The sequence below is a fragment of the Cariama cristata genome, unplaced genomic scaffold (genome assembly GCF_000690535.1).
Source record: "Cariama cristata isolate BGI_N322 unplaced genomic scaffold, ASM69053v1 scaffold4516, whole genome shotgun sequence".
NCBI classification, from domain to species: Eukaryota; Metazoa; Chordata; class Aves; order Cariamiformes; family Cariamidae; genus Cariama; species Cariama cristata.
This window is the reverse complement of record NW_009623681.1, coordinates 46,302-67,654: the sequence shown is the minus strand read 5'-3', so window position 1 is coordinate 67,654 and position 21,353 is coordinate 46,302. Positions and strand designations below refer to the sequence as shown.

The following is a 21,353-nucleotide window of genomic DNA, read 5'->3' as shown; positions in this document are numbered from 1 at the left end:
AGTGACTTCCAAAAAGCAACATAGAAGGCTATTTTTCAGAAGGACCATTAACCGTCTGGCAGCCCATTTTCCACCCTTCATTGTAAGCATGATAATCTGAACAGCATTCAAGAAAAAGGCGGATCGAAGTCTTTGCCTTTTCCCCAGGAAATGCATCCTGACAACTCCATAGACAAAGGTTTTCAAGTGGAAAACATGTTTTACATTTGTATCTCTTTCAGTGCTGTAAAGCCCTGCTTATTTTTTAGAGTTTCTGTACAAAATTTTTAAATGAAGCTTGGAGATTATTAATTTTGCAGGTGTGTTCACATTCAGCACAGATACAGGGAAGACACAATTTTCTGATAAACTAAGGGGTATCTGTGACAATGTTGTACTTTTGTACCACTGTAAGTATGGCAATAGTGCTGCTGGTGACTTAAGCTGCTGTAACACTATCTAAACCTGCACAGATACAGCAGTTAGGACTTGGTTTTCCCCAATACAGTTGACAGAGCAGTATAAAATCACAGTTTTTACTCCTGTCCTCAATCTCAGAACTTACCTAGAACCTTGCAGGTTAAAATTTTGCTTTGAGTGGGGCAAGGCTATTGTGCAGGAAAATGCTATTTTACCAGCTTGTCAGGTAAGATCTGAGATACAGACAGAGATGGTGGCTCTGCCTCTGCTGTGAGGCTGGTGCTCCTTTTGGCTTCCCCTCAGCTCCTGTGCCTGCAATCACTGACTAGGATGTGATACAGTCTAGCGGTTTGCGTGCCTGCGTTTCCTTCCCAAGGAGGGGGAGATGCAGAGGGATGGTCCCCTGAATTGCATGGTTTTGCTCCAGTGCGCAGCTGGAGGACGCACACTGCACTCAGAACTGGTCTCTGGGCCACCCATTTGCCTGTAGCCCACGTGACTCATTCCACAGAAAATAACATTGCTGGAACAGAGAAAGTAACCCTCATGCTGAGTGACCAAGTACAGTTGGTCTAACGCTCTGTGGCAGGGAAGGAAGAATCCTGCTAGTTTGGCACTGGGTTAAGGTCCCTGCACTTTTAAACTCTTGTAATGTCTTTCTAGGGCTGAAAATTGGAACAATATGGTACTGTAAATTGCTGATCATAAAGCAAGATGGAGACTGATGTGCAGCTACCCACTGTGTCCCAAGCTACTGTCCAAATCACTGACTCACCTTGTTGGGCCAAAGTGTCAATGGATTTATGTGGTAGGAAAATCCAGTGAACAATCAAAGCGTTTAAAAACGAGCCAACAAATATGAAACATTTGGGAGCAGCAGCTGATGTTCCCTCAGAGATGTAACACATGATTTCTATAATCATAAAAATATATTTAATTTTGTTTATTTAAACCAGACTGTGTTTTGCTGTGCGCATTAATCATCTGGTGTCACACAATAGCACACTGAATGTCACACATTGAATCACATCTCCTGTGACACTGTTATGAATATTCTGGATGTACTCCACAGCTGTAGAAAGAAGTACTTTATGCCTTGCTAGCTGTAGAGCAAACACACTCTTGCAGCTTCATTTTGTATTCAGTAGCTCTACAAAACAGTGAAGGCAGCATGCAAAATGAGGAGGAATACTACCGAAGCTCAGCTGGTGATCTTTCACAATTCAACTGCAAAAACTATGAGGTCTGAAAGAAGACATTAAAGTACAAGTATCGGCAGAAATATTAAACTACCTTAATCAAGAGTATTACACCTGGTCACTTAGATTTTTAATAAGTTTTGTTTGCTTGAAGAAGTAACAACAGCACATAATGTTGCCTGCTGAAAACAGGGCCCCCTTCTTCCCCCACTGTGAGTCAAGGAATAAAGAAAATTTTTATTTCCCAACTGCTGGAATGCAGCATGGAGCTGGCAGAGCAAGACAAAGTGGAGCAGCTGAAAGATGGGTACAGTTTATGTTTGAGACTAGTTCAGTGGCCTGGTGGGTCTATCACTGGAGAATATAGTGACATAAAGTAGTTTAACAGCACTTTCATAAGCCTCATTTAGGCCAACAGCAGGCTTAGCCTCTTTGAAGTCCAAAGATCAGGGTGGATCTGAATGGTATGTTTTTTAATCTCTCTTTTTTTTTTTTTAAATGAAAAGCTGCTGCTTCTATCACCTCATATCTGTTAAAGCAAAAATGTAAGGCGGAGGGGGAAACGAACCTATGAAAAAATTCAGATTTGTCTTCAGAGGGGATTTTGGATGAGAACAGCTAGAGCAGAGAGAGGCGCTGGATGAAGTCATTCTGTTTCAAGCCAGTGGATTGCCTTTACTGGACCCTGATTGAAACTAATCAGTTGGCAGGAAAGACTAATACATATTGATGGTGCACCCCCCTTATCAGTGATTATAAACACATGCTCTGGGAAGTCCTGCCAACAGATTTGGTGTCCTACAGTACCAGAACTTGGGTGGAAAGACAGTGTTGTGTAGAGTAAGAGGAAGGTGCATCATCCAGCTGGAGGTAATTTCAAATCTTCTTGTCTTTTGAATATATATGAGTCAAGAATCCCTTCTCTACTAAAATCAGGAGACCTGATTTAAAATATTTATATGTATGCCTTGTGAATGCAAAATGCTTGTTACTCAGAAATCCCCATTTGGTGAGGTTAGCACTCACACCTTCTTAGCAGCAGGTACAAATATTTAGCTGAGGGACAAAGCAATGGAAAATCAGTCCCAAGAATGCTTAAATACCCCCAGTACTGCTGAAAGGAGAACGTCATGTAGCCCTCAGGATGCATATACTGTCATACAGCAAATGCAGTCTCTGACTTTGACCAGAAACACATTTTCATTACATTTCGTTTCTTTTGGCAGGACATGCCAGTTTCTAACTTTAATTGCAGGAATTGTGGACAGCTACAGTGCGTCTGTCTCCTTCCTATAAAAGAAGCACTGGAGAGAAACAAGGCTGTTTCTCCTTTCTTGTAACACAAGGCTGCCATTTTTTTAAACTGAAAGCAAGTGAGAGCAAATTATTTGGATTTCCTGACAAAAGCTGCATGAACACAACACCTTTAAGAAAAATAGATGGTTCTCATCCTAATGCTTATTGCTTCTTTTCGCCATGATCACAAGAGGCCCTGCTTTCCGTTTTCAGCTAGAGAACCTCTTTATTATCCTTGCAGACAGTGAATAACAAGACGTTCATTTGAACTACATATTTTTTTGGCAATAACACTCAGGGAAAGAATACGGATTAAAAAAAATCAGAGATGTCAGGAACAAGTTCTGCCTGTAAAAACACGTTCATAGTTCTCAGTTCCTTCTTTGATTGCAATTGGGGCAGGTGTCTCTGAATTTTAAACAACCGAATTATGTTTATCATTCAACTGTATTGCTTTTGCATGCTTTCCTATTCTTTCACTTCTTTCTTAGCATATATAGAGCTGAGTAGTTTTTACCATCTTGGCCCAGCAATGGAGTAACATCAACCAGAAATGTAGTTCAGTAAAACATGTTGTATCATTAAAACAAAAGTAAGGATAGATCTCTGGAAAAGATTAGATGTGTTTTAAAGCACATTTGTACTGAAATTCAGTGGTCTTCCTTGTCATTTTCATCTGTATAAGAATACTTACACTCTGTTCCCCTGCCTGTCTTTGCACATTAGTTATATATGTGCATGCCTGTTTGTGTAAACATGCACACGTGCGTACACACACACATACACACACAAATGCGCATATCTGTAAATATACATGTAAAACGGGTTTGCTGTACAGATGGAGTTTGGTGTATTCTGTGTCCATGCACACAGCTAAACAAATTTCAGTATATGAATGAAAGAGATGTACATGTGAGGCAGGAAGGTACTAGGGAGAAAGGGAGGGAAAGGTGCAAAGTATTTCCGATAAAAGGAAAGCTGCCCAGTATAAAAAATTTGAGAACTGCTGGTATTGATAATGAAGACTGAATGAGTCAAATGTATTATGAGTAGTTTTCCATTTCCATACTTAAAGAGATTATGCCTGTTTATCTTAAATATCTAACATATGACAACTTCGTAAAGCCAGTTTAATAAAGGAGTGCTCTAGTGACTCTTAAGTATTCCCATATTTGCAAGGTCCAAGTTTCAGGAAGGCAGGGTTTTGATGGATGAAGTGAAACAATTTTTTCAATGCAATTCAGGTAATCAATTCTCCACAAAAAAAGGAAACATAACTCTTTAGCAGTTGGCAGCAGTTACATAAATAAATACAACAATTTATGGAAATATGGTGGCATCTGCAATGATGAATGTTAGACAGGAGAATAACCAGAGATACTGCTTCAAATGACACTGTGTAAAAGGAAGCTTACAAGACTGCAACAGGAAATTGTTCATCAAAATGAATTTAGAATGATTTTCATATGATTAAAATTACCTGATGAAACTTATGTTCAATAACTTAGGAAGTACTTAATGAATGTTGTGTCCCATTGGGAATTATTAACAATTAACATATGAAAAGATGAAACATGAGATTCATAATAAAGATGCAGATGGAGGCAAATGAGACTGCCCTCATATCGGAGTTTTCATGTCCGAGTGGCTTCATCAAATGCCTGATCTTGCTTGTTTTGGCAGCTTTGGATAAGATGTTTCAAATTTTGAGAATTAGACAGAAATGACATTTGGACAAGTGAAGACTGACAGAAAGCTCATTAAAATGGATGGCAGTTTGCCTATCAATTTCAATGAGCTCTAAATCATGACCTCTGTAAAAGAATGCTCAGTTCAATCTCTTGTGAAAAACGTGGCAGATATCTGGCAGATACCGTTTGCATTTTTTCTGTATGCACATCCAAGTTTGATTCTTGTGCATTGTGATGTGCATTGCATCCAGCTGAATTCAACGGCATTACTCTTAAGGGCTAAGAGGTTAAGCATAAGCTTATGTGCGTCTGTGGATTAGGGATGCAATAATTTCATTCAATATAAAAAGCCATGTTTTAAGGTGAAAGGGGAAATATATCTCATCTCAGTAAGACACATAATGGGAGAAATCATTATTGCATATCAATCAACAGGAGTGCTGCATGCCACCAACTTCGTTTGGGATACGATTTTGTTTTCTCTTTCGTACGTGCACAGATAAGTTGCCAAATGCAAGAGAAGGCAAGTTATGTCCATTATTTTTTTTAAAAGAAACTTTTGAGAAAAAAATCTCAAAACATTACTTATACATGATCGTTCTTTAGTGTCAGAAAAAGTCTACTTCATCCAGAAATTGTTGACCTATGTTTTATTAGAAAAGTCAGATTTGATACTGAAAGAAGTCTCTCCTAAACCCAGTAAAAATGCCATTCTTCATTCCATAAACATCTCTTTTTATGGCTTGATGCAAAGACCATAAAATCAATGGAAAGACTCAATCTTCAGTGCCAGATATTGTTGTTATGACCCAGATACTGTTATTATGGCTTGCAAGCCCATTGTTTTTCCAGAAGGGAGAAGCAAGTTTCAGTACTTGTTGCTTGGTTACAGCCCCTTCAACCCTCTTGGAATTCATGGGTTTATAACACGTTAGAAAACCAGACATATATAGTTTTCACTTCAATTATTTATGCAGCTAGTTGTTGATTCCTGTATGTCTGGTAACCCTGAAGAAATGTTTCAGTAACTCTGCTCTTCTTCTATTCAAGGATTTATTCTGCTGTACTTGGCTTTTCCCTGTGAATGCTCTCCAAGTCCTACCAGTGGGAGTCAAATAGTTTACTGGAATCCTGAATGGGCAGGACAAAAAGAAATTTGTTGCCTAGGTAACTCAGCAAAATAACCAGTTAGTTTATGCAAGTGTGCCTGCTTATCTGCTGAAGCATGGATGAGCATATATACATTTAATATTGTGTTCCTTTTCTGGTGCTTCCTATGAGTATCCATGCAGATTATACTAACAAAATATTCAAAGAAATTCTCTTTCTAACTGATTCATCCAACACGAATGCCATGGATTCCTGGATATAGTCAAACCAGGTAAGATCAGTATAGAAATTAACTTTCTGCTGTTGCTATAATGTCATTAAGTTTTTAGATCTGATTTTACTGGTGGCATCAACCTGATGGTTTGATATCACCAGGAAGTATCAAGTTAACATTAAGTAAAGTAAGAATTTTACATAAAGAACATGAAACTACATCAAGCTGATTTTTATAAGCTGCTGTATCCCTGAATCAAAAAATTGTTATAATAGAGAAGTGTCACCTAAGTATTCTTTAATGATCATGAACATAATGTCAGATCAGAAAAACTCAGCCATTTAAATGCATAGACTTTAAAGCCAGATTATTCATCTAGTCTGATCTTAATGAAGTCAGTCTGCGAATCCTGTATGAATGCTGACCCTATTCACATTAACAGAATTTTTGCTGTTGACTACCACAGCGCCAGGATTTCATGGTCTGAGCATTTCAGTTATCTCTGTATAAAAGGGGTAGGGATAATATTATTTCTTTTCTCCTACTCTTTATCTGTCTGCTCTGTTCAATTAGACTACAAACTGTTTGGAGCAAACTCTTATTTTACTGGCCTTCTATGATGCCCAGAACAATAGGGCCTCTTATGGCCTACAGCAGCCATAATAATTTGAATTGTTTCCGTTATTAATCAGATCTCAGGATGAGACATATTCTGCCCAGTTCGTACATATTCCATGTACCTAGGACATGCAGGGAAGCATCCGATCGGTGGAATGTAGATGGGAGAGACACATGGTCGAGACTGATGCCCACTCTCTATTTGCCCTGCTCAGACATTTCAAAGACAAAATTACTGGTCAAAATTAGATAAAGTGGGAAAAACTGTTTCTTTCTTGCAGGGGTTGGACATGCTGCTGAATTTCTTGGCAGAAGCACATTTTTATGGGCAGGTTGTAAAGATTTGAAAAATAGTGTTTATAATGGAAAGGCCAACACCGTCTTAAATATGTAATTTCACTGAAATAGCACATAGATAATTTTTTATATGCTTTATGAGGAATGCATTTGCCGTAGAAGACCTGAAGCCCATTAGGCTGTGATGTGGACCAATACCTTTTATTTTGTATATAGAGGAAACATGGTAATTAGAAAGGCCCCAAATTACAGTCTTGTTGAATTTGGAAATTATTTTTTTTCTTAGCAGATAAAGATATGTTCAAGTGACCTGATGAAACTCTTAATACCGTGTCTTCTGCCCACCCTGTACAAAACATAGTTCATACCACCTAAAGTTTCAGTGAAACCTGTGTGGAATGACTACTTTGTTAAATTTCAGGTAACAATCTGACAATTCAACACATGGAACCACATAATACCTTTGCACAGGAGCTGAAATTTTCTGATAAATTTTCTATTCCTCTACTTTACTGGCCCAGTGAAATTTGCCAGCTGAATTTCTAAGAGAATGTTTTAGAGACTTTAGTCACTGTTGGGGAAAGCACATGCCTTTCTATACAGAAAGATTTTATAATGATCAGCCTTTATAATGATGAAGAAGAGAAAAGAGAAATCTGAAGGAAAGGAAGATAGGGAATAATTTTTCTGGGAGGAAACTGGAAGGTGGGAAGTCTGAACCGTAGAGGTTTGTGACTATATGGTATTTCCAGTTGAATATCCCTAGGCAGAGGGGTTTACTGCATACTTTTCTGCACATAGATTTTAATTTCTCCCCTCTTCTTTCAGTACGGAGCCTAGGAGCTCAAGTGAGGAAGGAACCGTGCCTGTAGTGTGGGAGGTGCAGATCAATAGGGCATGACTGACCGCCGTATTATAACCTTACACAGCACAGCACTGAAACTTGGTTCACGTAAGTACTGTTAAGAATTTAAAAGCCATCTGTAAACTTCAGCAGGGACTAGCCAATGCCTGTAACAATATTGGGCTGCTGCAATTCCATCCAAAAGAACAGTATATCAAACACATTTTGAAGTTAATAGCTTCACTAGACTTATTCTCAGAACCTATAGGTTTAATAGTTTAAGAAAAATATAATATAAAAATAGACGCAAAACTGACCTGTCAGGTCCCACCAAAAGAAGAGTCTTTGTTCTCAGATGCAAACTTGAAGAAGGAAGCCTGGAAGATTGTTTATAAAATGACTGAGCTTGTTCAAATGAGGCAAGGACATTCAACAGAGTGAAGAGATGCTCATGAAGAACTTTCATGAACGTTACATAAAATATGAGGCTCTTTAAGTATCTGTTTTCTTTTCATCCAAAGTGCTTGGATAAATTAATAAGGCATTTAACAGCCATTAATGAAGCAGGGGAACTTTTAAGCAAAGAAAAGATAAACTTCAAGTGGGCAAAAGTGTGAAAGCAATTCAGAAAAGTGAAGTTGCTCGAGTGAGCACACCAGAGATTCATCTGGCTGATCACGTATCTTGCTACAGGTATCACCAACCTATCTTTAGCCACCTTCTGGAAAGACGGTTCATTGATACCAGCTAGATCAGCACAGGAATTTGTTTGATGTGCTTAAGAGACTGGTAACAATAGCTCCTAAAGTGACTGCGTTGCGAGGTGACAGTGTTTCCTTGGAGACAGTGAATCCATACAGCCTCAGCCAGGATCCTTGCAGGTTACCTCTCTTCAGAGGATGTAGAACTACCTCTCTATGCAGGGGCAAAGATGGGAAGATAAGCTTTGACTGTAGACAAATAGCCTTATGCAAGATGTGAGGATTTTATGCAACAGCAAGACATGTCTGAAAGGTAGGAGGGTGAAAGAAGAGAAGTAACTGTAGTCATTGCACAGCTGGCTTGACATGCTTTGACAACAAAGATAGTGTTACAGGATTGAATGTCTTTTTAAAATGTGCCAACCTGTATTGCTGATGGAGATTGTTGTGCAGTGAAAACAGGAAGAAAAATGAGTTTTTTCTTGGTGTTGTTGGCTGATTAGTGAATGACAAAAGGTGTCTCAACAAAAATGTATAATTAGTTGTGAAAATATGTGGAAGGCACATTGATTGACATGAGGAATTTGTATCATTGCAAGTTAGATCCATGAAGAGCTGCATGGAATGTTAGTTAATATGCTAGGAGTATAATTATGGTGATAAGACCTGATTATGTTAATTATGTCTTTTTGGGGGGCAATTTTATGATGCATAAAGGAAGATAGTTGATGATACAGCTAACAGCAAGGATGCATTGTAACTGTAGCTTACAGGTGTGTTTGTCACTAAATTATGCTCAAAAGAACTGCTTCAAAATGTTGCATAATGTCTTATAAAACTCCTATAAAAATAATTGAAAGGTAATAGAGCATGGAAACACTATATCCAAGTCTTCTACTATTCTAAGTTCAGAGAGTTCTCATAATAAATGTTTGCGTACAAGCAACAGCTGCTTCATAGCAGTAAATTGTGTGCGTTTTGAACAAAGCACAGCCTGAATTCTGAGTTTGTTGTCTTTTAAATACCTATACAAATTGCCTTTGTGAGTTAACCCTGCAGTTTGTTTATGTTGATCAGCTTTGGCATGTGCAATTGACTGAGACATCATAAATAACTGGGTGTTTGTATCATGCAAGCAAACAGCTATTTGTGCGAGTGGTTTGGGCAGATCCATAACTAGCTCTCTTAGAGCCTATGCAAAATCAGCAGCTCTGACCTAGATATAATAACTCTTTACTTGAGGAGGATTTATCCCCCTTTTCTTATTTTATGTGGGGTTTGTTGTTTGTTTGGTTGTTTTTTTTTTTAAAGATGACCTTAAAATACATTAAATTTGATTCCTTTAGAATGGTCCATGTTTTTCACTTCCATAGTAGCAGGACTGAAAGAGCTTGGAGCCCTTTGCTGTTAAATAGCAATCTGACCAGGCTTCCACTGAGATCAGCCACATGGGAGCATGGGCCTTTCCATCATATATGTTCTGTGATGTGGTGAGATGTGAAGCTCTATCGAGCACCATAGGAATTCTGACTCTGAATATGTGAAGAGGTAGTATAAATAGCCCTACTACTTGTTCCCAAATCTTTCATCAAGGGCATTTCAGATCTACGGGAAAAGCACCCATGGTTCCGTGAAAGCTAAGCCTGCTCGAGGCTGCTGATTCATGAAAAGTAGCGGGGGATAAGATTACTGGAGGCTAGACCAGACCCCAAACCTGCTCAAAACACTGAGACAAAAGCCTTTGAAATCCCAGTTGCAAGAGTTTGCTTATAACCTTCTTTATCTTTACTCTTCTTCCACTGAGCTTTCCATTTGCCATTTTCTGTGAGGCAAAATTGAACCTGTGCTGTAGAGTCAAAGATGTTTGTTTACCAAGGCTGCCGGTTGTATCAGAAGAAAGGAGTCTTTTGACTGACAGTCTCTTCTTAACTGCTAAATATCTAAAATAACACATAGGAGAAGTTTTTCACTCAGAATATTTTTCACTAGTGTAGTTTCAGAAGTAGCTCAGCTATAGCTCTTCAAAGTATTTCATGGGCTTTTAATATATTCTATGCTTAAAGTCAGCTGGATTCAAATGTACTTGCACTGCAGTTAGGAATTTACAGCATTTTGTTGCCTATGAAAATTTTGCCAAGATGTCAGTGGGAGGAGAAACAGACCCGTTTCACGGACACACGACTGACACTGACATCTTGATAAAGTGTGACTTTTATCAGAAAGCTGTATAGGAGTGCATGATTTTCCAAGATAAGGCCTGATATCTCATAAATCATGTTGTGAAAAAAGCAGTAGCTGTTCTGTAGCTCATTCCTTCCAGTTTACAAAATATTTCAGCCACTTAATTCCCCATTGGGACTTGCACTGAGGAAAATGCATAAAAGACATTGGGTTAGTCATGAGTACTTTAGCTTACCCCCACAGTCCGTGCTGCCTCTATTCGGCTCATACGCAGCACTCTAGATACCAAGCTGCTAGCAAAGAATGGCTTTGTACAATTTGTTTGTTTGTTTGTTTAATTATTTAGATGAAATGGCTTTTTTATATATTTCAATGATGCTACATGGAACAGAATTATTTCCCTGAGCTTTTTTGAAGTGATCAGAAGTCCTGCTATTTCAAAGCACCATTTAGGCACTTAAAGTAGGATTCTCCTCATCAAACTTCAGATGCCCTGAAGTTGTGTCAACTCGCAGGAAAGCCTGTGGGCTCCTCATGCACACAGTGTGGACTGTGGTTCACTCCAGCTGAAAATAATAGGCATTGAGTGTGGATTGAGTTAAGTGGGTATCTGGACATACCCACTTGACTCCACTGACTGTAGAGGGAGCCAGGAAAATGTGCTAAGCCTGGCTTTACAGGCTGGCAACTCCAGCTAGGTGGGAGAAATCATACTTTAACCAGATGGGGGTTTTAGATGTTTACTGTTGACTTAAGTATTCTGAAATTTCGTACATGGATTTGGTATCCATGGCAAAGCTGTAGCCACGATACCAACAACTAGACTGATGGCCAGCCTCAGAAATTAGAAGTTGGTCACACGCAAGATCTTTCTCCCTTACCATTTTAAGTTTCCTTTCCAATTCTTTTTTGTAGGATCCTTACAATATAGTCAAGTATCTCTGCTTAAAAGACATCGTAGATACCCTCCCACCCCAAGAAGAGAGAGTATAGAGGAATGTTATTGCCACAGAAGGTTTCCATTAGTGAAATTAATTCCTCTCTCATAAGAATTTAGGTCTATGATTTATGATAGCCACCAATTTCTCACTGCAGGCAAAGTGAGAGGAAATGACTCAGCCTGGACAGACATCATGAATCTAATTTTTTTCCTCCTAATGCTTGACATAATCTAGTGCGCTGCTCCCAGAGGTGTCATTGGAGATTCATATCCAGCCGAAGGGCCTCACAATCAAGGCAGAAAATTTTGTTACTTTCATGTGTTGTGTGATCTGTAATTGTTTGGAATTGCATCCTGTCTCATTCATTGCCTTTTCTTTCGCATCAATTTTGCCACAAAATAGGAAGGAAAACAAAGGGAGAGAAAAGCAGTGTTGCACTTGCTCCTTCAGAAAAATCTTCTGTGACATGATGTTAGGGTCCAGCTGGTGCTTATTAAACTCAGGCAGTTTTGAGATGAAAAATGCTTCCTTCTGTCACTCTTCCCAATAGAAATGTCACTACCCACCTGATTGGAGAAGTCTTATCTATCACATGTTGATTCTGGAACTTTATGTTTTATTTTCTATCACCAATACAGAATTTTGTGAGTGGGTTTCTGCCAAAAGATTAGAATAGATATCATCTTAAATGGTTCAGCTAAAATGTTTTATCCCACATTTCAAGGGACTAGGAGTGTATATTCATGTCTCAGCAGAGGAGGTAGTATCTAGCTGAGAGGAAGGTAGGTTTTGAAAAGTCTTGCTGTTATAAATAGTCGTTTGAATACATCCTAAGAAATCGCTTCCAAAACTGAGAAGAATAACAGATCTTTTTCTTAAATATGAAAGAATTTCTACATTTTTCTCTGGTACAACCTGATTTAACATACAAAGAAGCAGAAGCGAACCAAATACCAAGATAGAGCTAAGCAAGAATTCCCAGTACTTTTTTTCTCTCTCTCTCTTTTTTTTTTAATTTTGCTTTTTTTTTTTAATATTCACCAAATGTAAATCCTCTTTTCACAGGGTTGCTGTGTATGTGAATGCCTGCTGATCCATGGCAGCACTCACACATGAAAATGGTCTGTTTGCCTCAAGATGACCTCTAAAAACGCCTAAGTAAATAGCTGTTATTTTCAGAAATGCTGAGCTTGCTCAGCTTCCTTGAAGTCACCTACAGTTTATTGTGGCTGGTTTGATTCCATTAAAAAAAAAATAAAAACAACCTAAAGCATGAAGGGAGGAGTAGTTCCGTATGTCAGTACTGTTCTGTGCATTGCGTACGCACTTTCAGGCAAAAGCCAGGAAAGATGTAATACTGGGGTTTGCTGCTGTTTAAAAAAGGCAAAACAATCTTAGTAAGGTCAACAGTATATGTCTCTTCATGATTATTTGCTAATAATCTATAATTGTAAGTTTTAACTGATGTTCTATTTAGCTTGTCTGTTACACTCAATATGAAACTTTCATTACCATCCTCACTAGACCATTTTAAAGCTGCATTTTTATTCTCCATTTCTGCTCCTGACTATAATTGTTCTAATGATGCTTACTGACAGCTGATGCTTTCTGGCAAGCTCTCACCGAGCTTGTACAGTAAAAGTCAAATTATAGCGCTGTATGCACACACTTACAAAATTAAAATTTTTTTTGATGTATTCCATGGTAAATTTCTAAATTGCAGCTGCCAGTCTGCAAATTATTCAATCTCTCTGAAGCACAATTGGAGAAATTGCATCATTTGGGGTATATAAAATGTACTTTTGAAAGTGTTCCTAGGCAATGAACTAGCAAAGCACATAAGCTCATGGCTTCAAGACTCTATTGAACAAAGTTCAACTCTTCTCTGGAGCCTTGATATTCTACTAAAACATACTCAAGGGATTAAAATTAATATGCAATTGAGGTATCTGTTCATAAAACCTGGATCCATAAAAGCAAGGCTATACAGGATAGAAGGGGACATATCATGCTATTGAACAAGTTCAGTTCTTCATTTTCTCGAAGACTGAGTTTTTCTAACAAACTGCCAGTAAGTTCCTCTTTCAAATGTTTGGACATATCTATGAAAGCCTCATACATGCAAGTAAACAGTACTTAGGTGAGAAGTCCCATTAAGGGACTAGAGGGGATTACCTATGGTTTGACCTCAGCATCATGTGGCTATTGTCTGGTGGTAAGTCCTACCCATTGCTACTCTATTTTCTGTTATTATAAAATAGTTTGCATTTCTCTGTACAGAATCGATTACTGGTTTAACATATTCTCTCTAGTTCCTCAGGTCTGACTACAAGCAATCAAAAATTCTGTAAATCCTTTTCGTCCTGCTGCTCCATCCTAAGTGATACACACACTATTCCACCGGTTTTATCACAAAACAGAGGAATCATCAGGCAAAACTGTGATTCTGGGCTACCTTCCCCCGTAAGTGTTTGGCTTACCAGTCTGATTACAAATTTATAGAAGAGAGACACTGACAAAGAGTAACTAAGGCAATCTCTTCCTCAGCTTTGAAGCTGATTATGTTTTGCCTCCTTTTAGCTTTCAAAGGTAGGTCAGATTATAAATAAGTTTGTGTGATATGGTGTCGGCAGTGGCAAGGGATTTGACTCAGCCTTTGAGCACTGTGCACAGAACTGGATGCAATGGCCAAGAATGTAATAAGTCCTGAAGAGGCTGGGTACATTTGCTATAAAATTTCATAACCAGGAGTGCAATGAAAGGTAACGATATAGACATTCTGCAAGAGTATCTCTCTCCACTATTTGAGTCAATTTGTAGGACTAAACCAGAACGGGCTGTGGTAAACTACACCTAAACTGTGAATTCCCACAGCATTTATCAGCTTCTGGATGTGGCTCTGACTGGAGAGGATGAGTCAGAGGTGTGCACTCCATCTCTCCTCCCCCCTCAGCTCCACCATCGTGGTTTCCAGTGAAAGAAATGCTGGAATTTCAAGCAAATGCCAAAACTGCCTTGCACTGAGAGGTTCCCCCACTGCAGGCAATCATGGTGCTGTGTCCGTTGGGCATGACACAAATCACACCTATGCCACACACTACAGGCAGACTTGGAGACTTTGTTCCTTGCTCCCTCCTGGAAGACTGGTGCCCTGAAAGTTATATAACATGTTTTAGTGGAAAAGCAAAATGGGCAGAAACCTCATATTCTCGACTGCTGTGGCAGGTTTTTTTGTATTTAGGTTTAGTGCCTCAGTTGCTTTCAGGATATATTGTATGTAAGCTGGTCCAGAAATGTGTTTACATGCATATGCATACACAAACGCATGCCGTTCTAGCCTCACTTCCATACATCATTTTGCTATTCACCAGATGGTGTTAAGGCAGAAGATATTGTAAACATCTATGAATATTATTTCTACTGTAATAAGGCCAGAAATATGAGAAAATACAATGCCAGAAACTGAAAAACCGTATCTGATTCTTTTAAAGCTTCCTTCCGATTCCTTCAAGTATCTTGGCTGGTGTGACATAGAAGAACATGATGTTCGAGGAAATCAGCTTCATTGTCCCCGAGTGAGAGAAGGTAAGGATAAAAAAGACATATTCACATTTAAGCCTTAACTCTATTTACTCAAACAGTATGTCCTTAAATGTTATGAGTTTAAATCATGGAGTTTGCCATTGTTTTGAAAAGGGGCAGGTTTTCATCCCATATTGTACATGCTTACTTTTTTTAATCACTAGGAAAATATGCTTTGTGATTTTGAAAATTGGAAACAAAAGGTAGAACTGTAATTTGAAAATTTTTAGTGTTGATGTGGTGTCAATTACTTCTTTCAAAAGTTCATTAACATTTAAATACTGTTCAGAATGCGTTAGCCATATGCCAAACAAGAAACCAAGAGTGAAATCCAGTCCTGCAAACAGTGACACATATATTTTATTTTAAGACTGAATTGGCCCAATTCCAATCTATAGACACAGTCAGGAATAGAGAATGAAAGATGAATTTTAAAATCCAGTGTTTGCATGTTTGGGAGTAAACAGTGGAAAAATTCCACGCTGTCTTTGCTTTAGTTAGGAATTTGAAGATGTCCGTAGCTCTAAGCATTTCAGTAGACCTTAACATTTTAAGTCTTCAGCGTGTGTCATTCTTAATACAAATGAGGTTTTGAGTATGGCTATTGATCTCAGTTGCAGTTGTTGTCAGTGGTCTGGAAGTTACAAACATATCCCTTCCTCAGGACAATTAAGGGATAAGTACGTGACCGCTATATAAACTCCTAACATGTGGAAGAATATATAGAAACAGTATTTTAGAACTCAGATGCTTACGCTCAACCATTTAGAAAAAACTTTTCTTCTCAGATGTAGAAGAAATGTCATTTACTAAACATGTACCAAGTCACTACAACCTTAGATTGCTTGCTGAATTATGAGCCCAGAAATGGTAGAAAAATCTTCGCATTAATTTTCATCTTAGAAGCCTGGAAACCTAAGCACCTGTAACATATATATATTTCTTCATTTCAGATATCTTCCCAGCCATATATATAAACTTTCAGCAAGTAACTAAGTGCCGATTCCATACCACATCCGCTATTGTAAATCTTTTTTTCTGACCAGGGCCCTCAGAAGAGGAGCTATTTTTCAGAGGAGAAGAACATACTTTGAAAAAAAGAAAACAAGTAACTGACACAGAGAAGTGGCAAAAGAAACTGCAAGAGAACTGGGAAAACTGTGCTGTAAAACTTTTTCATTAACATTTTGTACTGTAGTAGTAAATAAGCCAAATAATATTGTACTGGCTGCTCATTGCAGTTAGCAGTTTTAAAGCTCCAGTTGGCACCGTGACATTGTAAAATAGAAGGTTTTTACAAGCTGAAAGAGACACTGGCATATACTGTTATTCGGGTTGTGACCCAAAAGAGTGAACTCCTGTGTTGTGACAGGGCCTTATTTGTGCTCGGGCCTGTAAGAACTAGTGACATTCTTTGCCTGCTTGGTGCCTTCCTCAAAAACTGATGATAAATGAATGGTTAGAGACTGGAGGAGTTTCGTTTCAGGTCTTTCACTCTCTCCTCATACCAACCTGAGCAGTTCTTTTTGGCTGGAGGTACTACATTGTTGCTGGTTCTGATCAGTGGTAAGTTACAACCTCCCTAAGGTCAAGGAGGAAGCCAGGTAGTAACTTCATCTAACACTGAGATCCAGTACTCTGGATCACGCCTCTCCCTATGCATAAACATATGAAACAGACTGGGGAATATTGATATCTGGCTGCTGCATAGCACTTTTTTTCCAGATGAGTTTAGAAGCCAGACCAACAAGCCACGATCACTTAGTTCTGCTTTCTCCACCCAGAGCACACACACCGGCATCCCTTCTCAAAGAGGAAGGAGGGGCTGGACAGTAAAAATCGCGTACTTGAGGGATGGTTTCTTTCTTCTTTACTTTCAAAGAATTCACGCAGTGCTTCACTATGATTCTAAGGTGAATTTGACAATTGGCACCACCAACTGTTATAAGAACAGCATGATAAAATAGATTCACCTTTTAACTAATTCTGACGTTGAAAAGGTTTAATGATACAGTTATTAGAAAGCAAGAAAAAAAAAGTGATTTCTCTTATTTTTCCCTTCCCAGGAGTTGAACCTTTCATTTCAGGACCTGGGTGATCTTTACCAGGTGGAAAACTTCAAAAGGATTCTCCAAAGATTAATTCGAGTGGAAAAGCTTTGGTTGGTGGACAATTCTTTGACAGACCTAAGTGCCATAAGATTGCCAAGGTAGACAAAATGTCCTGTTTCTATTTTTATGCAATATCATAGGAATCAAAATTATTATTTACTTAAGTAATAGATGGATAGGACTCTTAAGAACTGCCAAAATATGATATTTTGGGGGGTACTATATTGAGAATCCATCAGCATATTACTATTCTGAGTTCATGTCATCCCTGAGTTGAAAATATTCAGTGAGGAGGCCAGATGATGTCCCCTTTATTCCTGGTGAATAATTAACAAATCTTTCAAGTTCAGTGGTATTTGTGCTGAAAAGGAAAGTTGTTGAACACTGAAGGAATCTATATGAAGACATGGTGGAACATAAGCCAAGCAGAGAAGCCCAGGGTGACCGTGACAACTATATTTTCACAATACATCTATTAATACTATGTTGTCGTACCTCTAAGTATATGGGAAGTTGTAATGTTGAGAACAGGAATAACGATATATCCAAATGATGTGTCCATTGTACAATATAAAGCAAGCTGGGAGTATAAAGTGTAGGGACCTGATCTTGCAGTCTGTGGGTAGGCAAAAACAGCACAAATGTAAAACCAGTGTGAAAGCAGGTCTCAAGGAATGAAATTCTTGCATCTCTTATTGGAAACCCTAAGTTGCCAAGGCTTCAACTACATGAGGAGCCATCCCTGTGTTGGCTTACAGGTATATACTATTATGGATGTGATCAGTGATGTCATACGCTTTGTACTTTACAGATGCAGAGAACTAAATGTCAGTAAAAACCACTTTACATCCCTCAAACAGCTGCCAAAGATACCTCAGATTCAGCACTTATCACTCGCTGAAAATAACATTGTGACACTAAGTGGAATATCAGACTTCAGACATACTCCACTTGAATCGCTTATACTCAAGAGGAATCCCTGTGAGTTTCAAGAAAGATACAGACAACTGTAAGTCTTACCATCTCAAAAGTCAACAAAAGTTGATCAATACAAAGAAATGTTTGTGAGAGAGTTCAAAAGGAATAGAATCTCAAAAACAACAAGCTCTCTCGAGCAATCTTTTTATTTTCCCATCGTCTCAACTATCATAAATGCTCCAGGAACATGGGTTAGTGAGCCAGTATCTGGTAACAGCCACAAAACATTCAGAAACTGCCTAGGAGGCTTTCTAATCACATGACTGGTGGTTCTTGAACTGAACTAAGTCCACGGATCAAGTTTAGAGACAGTGAGTAGGGCAGATAAATTAGATTCCCTTTTATTAATAGAAACTACCTATTACTGAAACTCTCTGCAGTCTCATTGCATCCCTCGTGTATTCTGAAAGGAGTCTAAATTGCATGACATGTCAGAGATGGAATTGGAAGAATGTGTTGAAAGATGGGACCTAAAGCAAGAGAAAACTAGGTTACCTTCATTTGATTTTTCTGAATTCATTTCTCTGTGGCAGCACTGTGGAAGTTGCACTGCTTTGAACACCTCCCTCAGCGTAGATACATGTTGCAGGCAGAGCAGTGTCATGTAGACTTAACAGCACTGCCTCAGACACTGGAAATGAAAATTCAAATCCAAGACAGAGTAGAGAATTCAGGGAAGACAATTTATTCTAAGTCTCATGCATGTTTTGACACTCAGCCCCCTATTCCATTCTTCCCCAGTTGCTTTGACTCCAAAACCTTGTTGCCAGGAAAAAAATTGCACACAGGTCAGAAAGGGGAATGAAGCATGTTCCTTCTGAAGTCTTCAGAAGTCTGCATGGTTGCGTGTTTTTCCCCACTACAAACACAAAGTCATGTCAGCCATCTACAGAAGGCATTGTTGATATTTTTGAGATAAACCTGACAGCATGTGTCTAAGTCATCTCTTCCTGGGAGGGGAAAAAAATGTTTAAAAGAAAGTGTTAAATGAAAACCTTTCTGAGTTTCCAGTGTGGTTTATCCTTCAGTCTAGTAGGCATCCATTTGATAGTGTGGTGGTGTTGCTTGTGCTTTCTAAAGGTAGACAGGCAGATATCAAAGTGAAAGTTAGAAAGTAAAGTTAAAATGATGGATTTCACATTTTATTTGCATATCAAAATGTCCTTTCCTTTGGGAGAAACAGAAGTGCAAAAAATGTTTGCAGAGAGGCTGGTTTCTCTGTCACAGAAGGATAAAACTTCAGTTGCACTTCTTGCAATCTGAATATTTGCTTTTAAGCAGCCTGGGAAATTAAGGCTAGGCTAAAACCGTGTCCTCTCTTTTGCATTAGACAACTGGTTTGGTTCTACTCTATTAAAAATGTAGATACTTGCAGTGCTTTACTGAGTCTGAGGATATAAAACTTGTGCAACAGAGTGAAACCTGAAAATTTTTAATTAGCTCTTTGTCAGATAAATTCTGCAACAAATGACAGACCAAGATCTCCAACACCACAAACCTATTTTGGATATGTTTGAATCCACTATTTGTTTTTTATCAGTGTCTATTTTGTTCTTATCATTTCCCAAGGTTATTTATCTCAATTTCTATTTTTCTTTTGTCTCTCTTTAAGTGTATTCTCCAGTTTGCCAAATCTCAAAATGCTGGATGGCATCCCAAAACTTCCAGAGGACTGTTCACCCCCAGAGAGCAGGGTTTTTTTCAGAATGTGTACTATACTCTAGCACTGTATTTTTGCAGGATCCCAACTGTGCTAGAACCACCTCACTTGAAAGATACAATAAATCCCGTAGATGGAAGTTACTATTTTTTTCTGATCGAAGAGATATTGAAGCAGATATATAATTGTTTTGAATGTGTTTGTGATACCACAGACTTCAAGTAAGTATAGATGAATTATATGTAAATAAGACATAATGTGTATACTGAGTGTCATGAGTTTGGTGTATTAAAAATATTGGGTGACTTTCTTGTCTAGGAACTCTATGTAGACAACAACTCACAATTAATCGACTTCCACTGCATTTGCTTAAAACATGTCCAAGTTCAGACCACATGTTCATTGTGGGTAATGGTACAGGGATTAACATCCAGGCTGGAAAGTGCTCTTTAATGAGCTTTGTAGACGGGAAAGGCAGAGCCACCCCAATCATTTTGACACTTAGAAACAAAAAAATAATGCAAAAAGTCCTTGCCTGAGAGTTCGGTATGGTTAGAGAGCACTGGGGAGATAAATCATGAAAAAGGAAAGAAGTCTTTTGACTCATGCTGGCATTGTTTAGGAATGCCTTGTTGCTTAATAGAGGTTCCTCACACCAAGGCCACAATGAGGGAAAAGAGCTGTGGAAGCCGAAAAGGGATTTGTAAGGGCTCCCCAGGATATCTGAATGCAATTATCTTTGAGAGGTATCTGTCTTTGTCTTTGATTCATTTGCTATTCAGTTTTAGCTTTCTTTTCCAGGCAGCTCATGCTGGCACACAAATAGCTGTGCCACTAATGGTTCAGGAAAAGAATGAGAGAGTCCCGGAAAATGAAGACAATTAACAGAATTGCCTAATTCCAGAGACAGTCAATAAATTCTCCTCTGTGTATTGTCTGCAGGCATGGTTTGGTTCAGTTACACGGGGAGGAGTAATGGCTGCTCAGCCCTGTAGAGCTCTGCAGTGCAATGACTTAGCAGCAGAAAGGTCACAGCATCTCTGTTTAATGTCTGTATTGGATCCAGGCAAGAGAAATGACCAGCTTGAAAAGTTTCCAGACTCTCCCTTAAGGCGTTCCTTACCTCTTCCACAGCCTAGCAGTCAAAACAGTTGATCAAAGTATTGCATGAACTAGATCACAAGATTTTGAAAGTATAACAGTAGCTAGCTCAAGACAGCTGTGAAAGGAAACAGAAAATGGACCAGTGTAAAGACGTGTCAGTTTGAAGGCTAACACTCAGGAAATATTCTTGCAATTCATAGAAGCAGGCCAGTTCCTTCCCAGTATTTACATGCTCACAGGGTATGATAACTAGATCCAGTCAGAGTAGTCCGCCCCAGCAATGGGAACAGACCATGCTATGAGAATCCCCTCCATAAACATACTACAGAATCAAGAGGGTAGAGTTCAACAATACACGGCAACAAGCTTCTACAGATTCAGAGAGAGATGGTGCGGTTTACACAGAAGCAAGACAACCAGAGCTTTG

General features: G+C 38.7%; 1 protein-coding gene across 1 annotated transcript; it reads left to right on the top strand.

The window, feature by feature from the left end:
* Positions 1 to 1,861: 1,861 nt before the first annotated feature.
* Positions 1,862 to 19,954, top strand: LOC104163739. Its single transcript, XM_009702843.1, has 7 exons — positions 1,862 to 1,905; positions 13,804 to 13,954; positions 14,983 to 15,076; positions 16,120 to 16,238; positions 17,140 to 17,282; positions 17,996 to 18,193; positions 19,775 to 19,954. Exons 1-7 carry the CDS (start codon positions 1,862 to 1,864, stop codon positions 19,884 to 19,886), a joined length of 861 nt encoding a protein of 286 aa, XP_009701145.1. The 3' UTR covers positions 19,887 to 19,954.
* Positions 19,955 to 21,353: the final 1,399 nt, after the last annotated feature.